The following is a 14095-nucleotide window of genomic DNA, read 5'->3' on the forward strand; positions in this document are numbered from 1 at the left end:
TGCATAAAAAGAGGTACAAAGTTATTGCTGCACATATAAATATAATGATTTAACAAAAGTAAAAAAAGGACTACGTAGAGTATATAGTCTCAGATATTGTATCATCGATGTAGTGAAGGTAGTGTATGGAATCTGAATATGGTAGTATATGGAACACCTATCGTGCTCTCCATGAATTGATTACGTTTTTAACACTATATTTTCTATCGCCGGTATTTTCAACTGTTAAAGAACAGAGTATCTAAATTTGAATGCATTTTATGTGTGATTCTTATACAATGTATGAAGTCAGATATAGTTTTCTTTATGGCAAAATATAAGTTTCATCCGTATTGGTTGGTTTAAAAACTCTACTCTTTTCTAATTTGAGCAATCTTGCCACATCATCAAATGTAAAAAAGATACATAAATGCCGTGGTCCTCTTCAAACTTAACTGGACTGGCTACTACTGAACTTACAACCTCCTCGGAGGTTATAAGTCCAGCTTTAAGTTTGTTCCAGTTTTAAGAGACACCTACCGTCAGGCTGATTTTTTGTTGCAGTGCCTATGTGTATTTTTTTTTTACGATGTTTTTGTTCTAATTTATAGTGTTTTCCCAGCAGATGGCAGCGGCGTGGTGGTTAGAGCGGAAGAAGCGCTGATTGTGGCTTTCGTCCTCCTTCTATGGGTGGCAGCCATAGCTCTCTTCTTCAACCGATGGGGCAAGATAAGGTGCGTCTATAAGCTGTACGTAGATCGCCTGTTTTTTGACAAATTCTTAATGTCTTAGATGTATTCAGTCTCACTACCATAGTTAATAATACCACTTTAATATAAAACTACTGGGGGAAGGGAATTGTTAGTAATGGGGACTGATGACCCCATTGCTAGCAATGTACCATGACGTTTGACATCCACACGGTTCCCACTGGAACCATATGTGATAAATTCCTGGTAGTCCACGGTAGTCTAATTAACCTGACCTCCAGCTCATCCTCCATTAGTGCCCCGCCACCAGCGTAAACCGTTAGCACAGGCGGGTGCACCATTCCATTATCATCCATAAAAAGCATTCTTTAAACACTTTATGGCGTCGAGAAAACCCAGCAGAGATCTGCAACGGCTTTCTGTTCTGCCGATAAAAAAATAAGTATTTTTAAAGGACAATGAAGATTCTTTATTTAATGTTTCCATAACTACTAGAAATGACCACAATTCATGCGGTAGCCGAGTCTGCCAAAATATCAGTATCAATAATATTCATCTACACAACAAATGCAAACAATATTAGTACAGCTGTCTGTCATAGTATCATTTCCATAAAGTAACTTAGATATTAAATATAGTAATTATATATTTATAATAAAATTTATCTATTTTATTATAAATATATAATTACTGTTATGTTAAAAATTTGATATGTCATAGATTACCTACGCAGACCTCCGAGTAAACCTATATTTAAAAAGAACTCTTTAATTACCTATTGAATCGTCAGAATAAGCATTAACTGTTTGGCGTTCATCTATTTATATTCACATATATATATGCATGATATGTTACAACTGAATTTACCATGTATAATTTTATTTATTCTATAACATTTATGTATCTATGTTTTATATATTATTTTTGTTTACCTTTTGTGTATACTTTAAATATATCGTATATCTATCATAATTTTTATTTTCACAGTTTTCGTTGGAATTAAAGTACCTAAATAAATATTGCAAATATAAGTAGCCTAAGTTATTTCTTAGAACATTAGCTATCTGTAAAAGTAAGTAAATAAACATAGTCAAAATCAGTCCATCTGCTTCAGTGATTAGGAGGAACGACCAGACATTATTTTTTTAATATTTTTATGTAAGTACCATATACATATATTTAAATTAGTGAAAAGTTTAATTTATAATAACAAACAGACATTTCAATTTATATATTTGTATAGATTTTCAAAACGATATACAATTAATATACACTTATATAAATATAGTTAATAACTATATTATATAATAATGTATAATGTAACAAAGAGTTATATTATGTATAACTTTAAATTTGGTTTTCATTACGATTTTTTTAGTGTTTCTTACCTTAGAAATTCTTCTACGTGAACTGATTTTGATGATTCTATTTGAAGAATTTGATCATGATCTGATAAGTAGTTTGAGATCCTTAATTATGCTATTGAAGTCGATTATGTCGTGACCTGGTCTTATATGTATATAGATACCTTACTCGCATCATAATATGTATTACACTTGTTAACATATATATATATATATTTATTTTAAACTTACAATATTGATATAATCTGTGCTAAAACTTGCCATCAGGATGCTGGAGCCATATCAACCTAAGTTTCAACAGCAACACCGGCAGAGTTGCGCATTGGCTGAGAATTCAGTATCCGTAGCACCTCATGTAAGTAACAAAAATACTAATAAAAACAGAGGTTTACAATTATTACAATTTACATAACATCATCTAGTCACAAACTATGTAGAGCTTGTAAATTAAGTAAAACGGAAATGGTACTTAAATCGTACATAATGTGGACTGTTGAACCCATTGCTAGCAATGTACAATGTTAGACTAACTTCCACGTAGTTACCATTGAAAACCATCGAGATAAATTCCTGATGAATTTGCCACGAGAAGCTAACTGACTTGACCTCTTGCACATCCTATCATCCTTCACTGGTTCCCAGCCAGCGTAAAACTGTTAGTGCAGGCGGGTGCAGAATTCCATTATTATCAATTAGAAAAAACACACAATATACATATATAAACAGCTAGACTAATACAATCAATCCTACTCCTGAATACAAATGTTTCTAGCGATAGAGAATCGTACCGTAATCGTACGGTCGTGACGATTGCTCGTTAAATACTTAGGTACTATAATCTATACAGAGCATACACTATTAAATTTGTTCCTTCAAAATATTGTCTAGTTTCCTTTTGAAAATAAGTCTTACTATTCTACTACTATACTACTGTAGTGTATTTTTTTTTACTTTCAATACAGCACCGAGCGTCATTGTCGAGGGGCTGTGTGTCTTACGACTGTGGAAGCACTTTCCCTGCCTACCAGCCATGCGGATACTTATCTCATCGACCGAGACAGGTATGAAAGATATGAATAATTCGTAAAGTACGTTAAGAAATGTTTAACAATGTGTAGAAATAAGTATATGTTATATATAAGAAGTATACGTTATATTACACATTACATTCGTATCTGAAAATCCCCTAAATTATGTAACTATCTAATTATGTATAGTGTCTCCTTTAATAATAATAATAATGGAAATAATCTTTATTCAAATAAACTTAACATAAGCATTTTTAAAAAGGCATAATTTTTTTAATTTTCTACTCATACGGAACGCAAAATTCACCGCAAAGATGCTCTTCTGAGCAACATACAAGTTTCTTTGTCACAATAATGTGATGGAGATTGTCTTTCATTACCAGTATATTCAGATAGCACTAAATGCTAGTAAATGTCTTAATAATTAACAATAATGATAATTGTAAATTTGTTGTTATAATAACAGTATGTAGATGATTTTCCATTATCTTTATTCCGAAAATATATAAATACAAAACAGTGAAGATGAACGATTCGATTGCGTTGCTCTTTTACGCAAAAACTACTGGACGGATTCAAATAAAATTTGATAAACATGTATATCATATTCTATAGTAACTCATAAAATACTTTTCATCGAACCCACGCGAGCAATGTTGCGGGATACAGTTAGTACATTATGTATTTTTTTTTTCAGAATTCCGTATTCGTTGGCAGTTTAGGTGGGATGGCTCTTATACCTGAGAGTCCTCCGAGGCGATCTCGATCTGCTGCTGATATCCCAGCTCTCGTTCCACCATCCGATAACACTCACGTAGTCACCCCAAGATCCTCAAGAGCAGCCAGTCTACACAGCGCTGTAGATCTCAGGGTTTGCGTGCCATCTCCAAGGACTTCACGGGCTGCCAGTCTACATTCAGCTGTGGATATGCCTTCAGGATCCGTTCAAGTCCACGTTAGAGGTTCCGTGACCAATGTAAATAGACCTAGAAGTCCTAGGAGGCTTACTATAACTAATGTTTAAAAACTGTGCATGATTGTGAATTTCGGACCAATTTTGATGTCTCTTACTTTACTGTGGCTGTAAACTTGCTTTTTGTGTTTCTTTATTCAGAAGGCCTTTTTCCTGACGTGTAGAAAAATCTTCAAAATGACCATCAACTCGCTAGAGGGTTGACGACGGGGTTTTTTGGATTCTTACCCACTAAAAAACTACACAATGTACTTACGAGCGCCATTGCCGAAATCGCGAAGTCGCGTTAGCAGTCTACCGAACTCCGGCGGCGTTAGCCCGCCCTGTATATGATGTAGGGCAAGCCCTATCTTATGTTAGGGCGACCTATTTCTATATCTGAAGGCCTAAAGTTCAGTGTTTTCATTTAAATTTATGTTGGTACGAGGAATGTGTGGACGAAAGACTTTTCTCCTGTAAACAATTATAATAATAAACTATCCACCAAGCAGTTTGCTTTGTTGTTTGTTGGTATGATAGCTTTGTCCTCCGGAATGGCATGAGTGAATCACGGACGTCACATGATAACGTGATATCCATAGTGTTGTTCATTTATATAGCTGATGGTTAATACCATAAAAAAAGAGGTTTTACAGTTTTGTGTAAATCCTTACTTCTTAACTGACGATAACTGTGTATTAGAGATTAATCATATTTTAATACAAATTTTCGTTTCGTTTATTCAAATTCCTCTTTCCATTTTTGAGTCTAACTAGGAATTTAGATTCAAAACTGTTAAAACCCATATATTGAATACGAATGCCGTAAAAATAGATATATTTTATTGAACAGTAAAAGTTTTCGGAAAAGTAGAAGAAAAGAAGATTGAGTATTTTACATTCTTTATTTACAAAACGTTCTTTTATTAAACCAAAAAGATTTTAAGAAGAAAATTCTTTCGTCTGCGCTGACTTTAAATGTATTTTCGTGTTTGGTAGTGGTGTATTCAAGTGCATGGTACCAATTAATAATTTTAATTATCGACTATTAGCAGTAAGGTATACCTAGTCTCTTGATATTTCCAGTAGTACTCTTATCTCTTTCTCTCTCATCATATCTGTCGTATTTATAGGTAGATATATATATATATACATAGTGCGTTCAACGCAAAACTTAGACGTGTGGTGCTACTTTAAGAAACAATTAATGTTAATGTATCATTACTTTATTTTTTTTTAATAATGTAATATTCTTAATAGAATTAGTAATATAAAATCATAAATATCTTCTAATTTTATATAAAACTGATTGAAGAAAATTTTAATGAAACTTTGCGACCTTGTTATGCTTTTTAATATTACGAGCTGTCATATCTTTTAATCAAAAATAAATTAAGGAAATAAGTAACAATAAAATAAAGGAAATCCTTGAGGAAATTTCTCTTTATTGTGCCATTTATTTTATGTGCTTCTAGAGCAAGAGTAACTCGCAATTAAATCAACGCTACAGATTTAAAATCGTTTAACATTATTTAATTTCTGTTCATGACTCATTTTTTTATTTCATATCATAATTAATTAGCAGCTGTTAGAAATTGAGAAGATTCAATATCTCCTTTACTTATAAACTACAGTAATTAAAAAATTATATTCCATATTACTACAAAAATTACTTAGTTATATAACCGTAATTAGTGATCGATTAAATTTATTTAACGTTATAAACGTTAAATAAATTTAATATTTTAAAATTAAGTATTTTATATTGTTTCAATTATGAATCCACTTCATTTAGTTATCGTAATATTTTTGTAATAAAAAATATCGCTTATATATGATTTCGCCCTGTCAAATACGTCCTATAAATAGGTACAAAAAGCTACCAACTGTAAAACAATGTTCAATAATAAATTAGTGTAGTAATGAAACTTTCCTTATCGATTTAGATACAAGTACCTATTATAATGCTAGCAATGTAATACGGCCAAATATATATTATATCTACATATACTCTTGATATATCACTGTAAATATAAACGTAAATATAAGGTTTTCATAAGTTTTAGTTTGATGTGGTCAATTACTAAATCCTGATCACTTTACCGAACGAATAGCTGCTTCAGAAGTATAAAGTCAACACAATTTTTGGAAAAAAGACTTTAATTTTTAGGTTTTAACGTTGATTTTCTTAAACATAGTTATTTGTTGATGCACTTTTTTATTGTGTCAAAAAAATTTTGAGGCGGCGCAATACTTAGGAAAGCTACTACTAAAATATGAATGAAATCCAAACGCAATTTTTTTTAAAACGACCTTACGCTTTAAGTTTTAAAGTTAATTTTGCTAAATTTGTTAATACATAAAAATAAAATCCTACCAGCACTTGTTTATTATAATTATTTTCCTGTAACTAATAAAAATATTCTACACTTTTTTTCTCAGTTTGTATTTAAATCTTTAATATTATAAAAATTGCATTTCAATTTTTATTTTTTTTTATTGTTACAATAATGTTGAGCAATTCGAATTACTCGGTTCAATAGTTCAGTAAAAAGACAGAAAATAATCACGGCACATTAGGACTGAGGGATAAGATATATTCTATAAATATAATATAAGAGTAATAACTTCACAAAGAAAAAATATGTTTTTACGAGAAACTTTAATTAATATTTAGTAATTTTAAAGATAGATATATCATTATAGTGAATAAAAGAATAAAGTAAATAACAAGGTAATGGTCATATTTTTTGGAAATATAATATATTACCGTAATTGCATTTTTGTTGAAGGAAATTCTAACTAACACTATTTTCTTTTCTATTTCAACATATTTTTGTGACACCAAAATAAATATACGATCCAATATATTTTGTAATGCAATACCTACTTCCTAATTAACAACAAACAAAATGTAGTTGCAAAAAAACCTATTATATATAATTCAACCCAATATATGATATATTGTGTAATATTATAAGCATTAAATGTAATAACCGATCAAAGTACATAACTAATTAATTATTATAGACAACAAATATATCTGTAAACAATTAATCTTTTTAATATTACTTTTTTATTTTGAGAAATAACTAGTATAAATACTGCATGGCATTCTCATCTATCTATCTAAATATATATCTAATCTAACCTTTAGATATATTTTTTATAGAAGTAGACACTACACAAAGAGGTCTATGTGTGTTTTATTTCAGCCGCCAATAATTTTATTTTGTAAGCTGTGTTTCAGTTATATAGTGATATATAGCAGAGAAACTAATGGATGCGGAGACAGATATCTTATATCTTATACAACATAACTTCTTTGTAAAAAGTCTATGTGATTCTGCCAATTAAACTGACATTTAAAATGACTATAATAACAAAAATAGTAAATAACAGTACAAAAAAAACAACACACTGTTTATCTATTTATCTTCCTAAAATACAAGTTATAAACAAAGAAACAAAGTAATTGAATAAAGACAAATCCGTTGTGCCTAGGACATGAAAACTTGAAAGATATTCTAAGCGTTTACTACATGTTTACTAATCTTGACGATGGTACTTTCTATATTTGTATTTATTACGATTTTTCTCCAAAAATACTGACATCTAAAGTAATTTCGATATTTCAGTTTGTTCTTCGTTATTCTTCTTCCTATAACTAAAAAACTAACGTAATTTCTGAAAGTAAATAAATATAATTTTCATAAACATGAAATATGTAATATAATATACGTTTGAGAATTAATTCCTTAAATAAAAAAACATGCCGATATAAGAATAAGTAATTCTAAAAATATATTTATATATATGAGTATTTATTAATAGATTCCAATATAAAGACCATAAACATAGATTAATATGTTTCCTATGAAGAAATAAAAATGTAATATTTTTGTCTATAGAATGACAAACCTAAGTCGGCTTGTAAACTATGGAGTAAGTTCTAAACGACAACAAACTCTATATACATGACTTTCGGTTACTTTTAAAGTACACAATTTAGATCTTGATAATAATATACCGAGTAAAGCCTTCGTCCTTTGTGTAGATAACAAAATGCGATATATTAAGTGCTTTCAAAAATATCAATTCCGTCCGGAATTCGCTCAGTCCTTTGTGCACTTCATATAACCTCAGAAAAATGTAGGAACAAGATTATCATTTCTTATTCGAACTTTCTGTTCAATTCTATATTAGTTTTAGTCTAAATTGTAAATAATTATTTTCTACAATTAATATACCAGAAGACTAATTGTGTCAATTAACTAATTATGCTAACACCAACCAAATATTTAATCATACTGAAATATCAAAAAGAATCTGTACAAGATTAAAAAGATGTATGTATGCAACTAATGAATAATTAATTTTTGACACAGCTAATCTTCTAAATATCTTATATAAATTATTCTACATTTAAATTAATTTATTTATATAAGTAAATAAATAAATTAATTTAAATATGGGAAATTATAATATAATTTATTAAAATATTTAAGCGGTAATTTATATAGTTATTACCGATAGAACAGTAATATATTTTGATTTAAATTTAAAATAAATGAATGATATTTTAAATTGAAAATGTAAACTAAGAATGCCTACGCTCACAATGACGTAAAAGAAATTTTATTAAACCTCTCAAATCAAGCTGTGTTTTATTTACAAGCATACTCGACTAACTTAGTCGAGTTACCAGTCCTCCAGTATATAAGTATTAGCGCTAGTATAACATGGTAACTTCATGACTGTGGTGGATTTCATGTGTATAAGCGCCGGCTACCATTTACCATTAGGCGGGCAGTCACCTTGCTTGCCTATTATGAAAGTATTGCTTATTGCTAAGAGAATTGTCGATGATCCCGATCTCTCAGGCGATATCAAACTAACTTAATTTCAGCTTGAAGCGAAACTTCGTATCCCTTTGTGTATTCTAGCGAACAGATATACAACGGACTGTGTTCTGAAGAATTGCCCGACATGATACTTACGGCTACCTTTCATCATCACACCCCTCGCCATCGACAGGAAATTCATCCCTACACGCTGGAACCTAAGGGGTCTCGTAACTTAGATTGTGGATTGAACTACATACCGAGGGTTTCTTGAAAGAGTATGTAATATTTCATGTTTTTTTTTAATTGATTTAAAGTATTTTAGATGGTACTACGGTACTACCGATTACTATAAAATCAGCCGTATGATTGTTTGCCACCATATTAGTATAAAAAAACGAAAAGACATTTAATCAAAGTCAAAAGCAGTCATAAGTCACTGCCATAGACTGCAATTATATCTATATTCTTAATTATATCTATATTAAATCCAAATTGTAGATACCTGATAGGTTGTCATGGTTTGCCAGACTACTTCACCATATAATATCCGCGGATTCAAAATTATAACTTATATATATATGAACATATGTAATGTAAGTCCTCTATATTTTTATTTTGGATAAATATTAGGTTATCATATAAATATATTATTTTCACAATCCATTATCAGAACCATCTGTAATTCTATTATTATACCCTCTGGAGTCCATCGAATCATACTTGACCCAGTAGTGTGAAAATGCATCGTGTGGCGGATTTTCTCAGGGATTGAGGGATCGGTCGGGCCAAGGTCGACCTACAATGGGCTCGGGGGCTGCCATCCGTCCCATATCCAACGCAGATAAGATCCAACGGAACAGTCATTTCATTGTCCAGAAAGAACCAAGGGATACAGGGACACATTAATGTTTTTTATTTATTTGCTACAACATTTTCTTGTTTTCTTGTCATCATATTGCTTTTTACATAACGTTGTGTATGCTCACGATATAAAGAATCGATAATGTACTTACAACAATGCACTGCATTTCTACTATAAATAAAATATATTTCGCACCTATCCAATACGAAAAATAAATATTACAGGCTAAAACTCAACATTAAAATTAATGTAAATATGAATCGACTCATTCATAAATCTTAACTTTGTGCAACCTTTAGAGTACACAAAATACAGCAGCCGAAATGATGACCATGTAGAGGTGACAGACAAGACAAGAAAAGACCAGACAAGTGAGGGCCATTATAGATGGCAAGCGGGATAGAGGTCGTCCAACAACCACCTGGGCTCGAACCCATCCGACAGCATTTTTTGACGATAGGTTTAACACCTGAGATGACGCAAAACCGCCGAGAATTGCAGTAGAAGTATCAAGAAGGTTAATCTCAAATAGAGAAATATCTATAAGAACGGTGATGATCACTTTCTTCAAATCAAATTCCGAAGAGTCTTTTATAAAAATCGGCTAAAAAATATTTCATAAACAAATCTTATGAAATGAAAGTTTGCACTCCCGCATTTTAGACACGCGTCATAGGTACATTTTATATGGTTTTACACGAGCGTCTACATGACAGATGTTTCTTCATAAGAATGAGCCGTATTACATATATATATATGGTAGTGAGTGTACCCACGACATATAAACGAGTATGTATGTACATTCGTCTGACGAAAAACGCGCTGTGTACAACATCCATCATAAGAATTTATAAATGTAACGTGCTTTAGAGTTTATGGAATTATTCTTTTTGTGCTTAATGATGTTTGTGACTTTCTTGAATAATTTTGTTTTTTATGAAAACGAAAAAAAGGTACCGTCAGCTTCTTATACATATTAGCTGCAATTAGCAGAATTTGTAACAGTATTTGTCAATATAGACTATAAAATACGTCCATTGCATTAAAAATAAATAATATTGAAGTGGTTGTATGTAAATTGGGTTTATTTTTAGTATTTAACCATTTTTAGGTGGTTAAAAATCGTATTACAAGTATTACCAATAAATAAATAAAAAATATAATACAAAAAAATATGTGTATATGCATAAGGTATAAATAAATAATTCCACAAAAGCATGGTACAAGCGATCTCCTATGTCGTAAAGCGCAATTTTGAGTTCGTAGAAACGTTTCCTCGGCTCGCGGCCTCCCATAAAATGTTCCCTTGGGCACCATAACAAGGCGTCTCAAGCGGAGGTAACGTTTGCATATTTTTCAGTTGATAACCACTACAAGTTTTCACTGTATAATATATTGTATTTACTTAATACATTTGGTTTTAAATGTTTACATAATTATTGTTGTTTTAACAGGTCAATCCAAAAGATGTTTGTAAGTTTTTAGATCTGTTCTTGTACATTTTTTTGTTATTAATTTCACTTCTTGAGAATTCTTAAAATAAATCTCCATTCTATAAGTATTATATTATATTATTATTTACCTATATAAATATCAAAAGAACGACAATTTCTAAATCCTAATTTATTTTCAGTGCGTGCTCTTAAGGGTTTTGATTGGTCTCTTCATACATAACATACAAACAAAACAAACTGTTTTATTTTAATATTTGCTCTTTGTATGGAATCTCACCTGGCGTATACAAAATTCATAAATTTATTTTGCACAAAGTTTTAGATTATATACATATTTGATATCTTATATAGTATACAGTTATAGTCAACCTAGCACCAACTTACGGAATATTCGGTTCTATGTCGCAGAACTTATTTTATTTTCCACATATGTCCCCCCCCCCCCCCATCGATCGCTAAAATCCTCTTCCAAACTAATTACAACACCCTGGCCCGAGATTTAAACCCCTAGCCCTCAGCCTAAACTCGTATTCGTCAGGCAGAAGTTCAGCTTTAGAGAAATCTTCTGTGACTCCATAAGTCCTTCCGCGGGTTTGGAGTACCATCTGCACTTGCCCCCTATCGTGTAGCTGTAAAGCCCACTTGCGGCAACAGTACTAGGACAATTTAAAAAAAACACATGTTTTATACACAAGAGATATCTGTTTACACAAAATGTTTTGTGACATCTCTTGCAAGAAGTACGAGTATTTTGGTGGCAATGCATTTCGAATTAAATAATGATAATTAAGGAATATTTTACCTTCCTTAAGTATAGTAATTTTTTATTAAAATTCAAACAAACATATTCTCGACATACAAATTTGTGAAAGCTAAATATTTTAAACATGTTCCCCTAATATATAATACATTACATAGACGAGATTTCTCGCTTAAAAACTGCCTATACAAGACCGCAGCCAAATTACGTTAGCTACCTTTGTAACGTTGTATTCCTACGGTAAGTGAGGTAATCAGAAACCCTCGGGGGAAGGATCCAGGAGCCCATGCAAATAAATTCTCTTTCACATGTATATAATACACGGATTTATAAAGGGCTAAGCCAAAACACCCATATATGATGTGTTATTCTTAATTTGTATTTAAATTTATAGTTCTGTCTTGTAGTTCTGTATATATATGTTGTCAATAGTCACTTAATATATGTCTCCGTATTCATTTTTACCTATACACATCTATACATATAAATAAAATTGGAGTGTCTGTTTGTAATATTATAATAACCGGTTCTTATTACATGCATATCAATATAAATACAGCACATACACCAAAATACCATATTTACAATTTTTGTCTGTCTGTCTGTCTATTCCAGCTAATCTCTGAAATGCTGGACCGATTTTGACGGGACTTTTATATGCAGTTAGCTGATGTAATAAGGAGTAATTAAGGCTACTTTTATTTTAGAAAAATAAAGTTAAATTCCACGCGGACAAAGTCGCGGAAACAGCTATATAAAATAAAATTACGATATGATGTTAAATAGACAATATATATTTTGTTTGGAAATTACGATAACGACATTCTAATAAAAAACAAACTGTGACATACAATAGAATTAGCAGTTTCTTTAAATGAAATGGCTGCCCCTCCCGTCCCCCGCACCGTCGCATCGCATTGCAGTACCCGCCCACGTTGTTACTTCTTTTTTTTGCCTCTAAGCGGTCCCGCTGAAAACTATCGTGGTTAATTAACCGTGGTAAATTCACCACTATAGACTCACTGATCTGACTTCAGGCTCATCTTTCTATATTTATTCCATTATAATCCAATAAAAAAGAACTTTTCTTTTCGCTCCTAAGGATCGCATTGTGAAGAATAATAATAAGACTACAACTACAATGAAGGCTGTAAAAAGTATCACAATCATATTTGATTTAGAATTAGCTGTCTCATAACACATATATACTGAACGACTGAATGGATAGATTCAATTTTCGATTATAGGAGGATTTACCCTAAAAAGGCAGACAAAATCACGTGCGAACTGGCTAATTCTATAAATGCCTGCATAATCACGATATTCAAGGATCCTCAAATTACTTCCACTTGGTTAAATTATTCCATTCCAATGGAAATTCCACTCAAACCTTATGTTCCTCGCTCTAATACGTCCAATTATCAGCGCCGTGTTTCTGACAGATGTATCCAACATAACGAAATGCCGTACATTTAAATGAATACTTATTCCAACAAACAATATATATTGTATTAATAAATGTAGATAAGCCCAGAAATATATTATCCTTTCTAATCCAGAGAATAGAATAGAATAGAAAATCATTTGTTCAAATAAACTTACATGGAAGCAATTTTGAACAGTCATCACATTGCGTGTTGCTCTTTTATATAATTTTATTGTTACTTTGCATTTTTAAGTTGAAGTGTGTGAATACAAACTACCAATTAGCACTAATTCAATTAAATACTCAAATAGAGAAAATATTAAATATACAAACAACTGGTTGAGCAACTAAATAAGAGTAAATCAGTCGTAGTGATTGGAGCAGACAGCACTCGTTCACGAGTATGACGGATGAGACAGCCATCACTGCACCCGACCATATTTTAGGGAGCCCAATGACCTATACTAAAGATTATAAATGCAAGTGTGCCAGTCTATTAAGTTTGTTACCTACCTTTTCGCGACTAAACGCCTGAACGGATTTTAATGAAATATATAATCATATCAGTCATAGTCGTGAATGGGTGCTGCATGTGGGGACTGGTCTGTTCAGGTTATGAAAACGGACTATTTGCTTTTGCAACAGCATATACTGGTGGTGCCTCTATTCTCCCAAATTTGAATTTAAAAATGAATCTGTATTATTGTAAATATG

At 31.3% G+C, this 14095-nt stretch overlaps 1 protein-coding gene across 1 annotated transcript in view; it reads left to right on the plus strand.

Moving 5' to 3' along the window:
- Positions 1-4388, plus strand: part of LOC131847352 (uncharacterized) — a 56707-nt gene extending 52319 nt beyond the window's left edge. The window contains exons 5-8 of the mRNA XM_059196919.1: positions 605-728; positions 2321-2408; positions 3016-3114; positions 3779-4388. Coding sequence (XP_059052902.1) covers positions 605-728; positions 2321-2408; positions 3016-3114; positions 3779-4105 — 638 coding nt within the window. The 3' untranslated portion in view covers positions 4106-4388. The remainder of the gene's footprint in view (positions 1-604; positions 729-2320; positions 2409-3015; positions 3115-3778) is intronic.
- Positions 4389-14095: the final 9707 nt, after the last annotated feature.

The sequence above is a fragment of the Achroia grisella genome, unplaced genomic scaffold (genome assembly GCF_030625045.1).
Source record: "Achroia grisella isolate CSIRO2021 unplaced genomic scaffold, CSIRO_AGI_Agris_v1 utg109, whole genome shotgun sequence".
In the NCBI taxonomy this organism is placed as follows: domain Eukaryota; kingdom Metazoa; phylum Arthropoda; class Insecta; order Lepidoptera; family Pyralidae; genus Achroia; species Achroia grisella.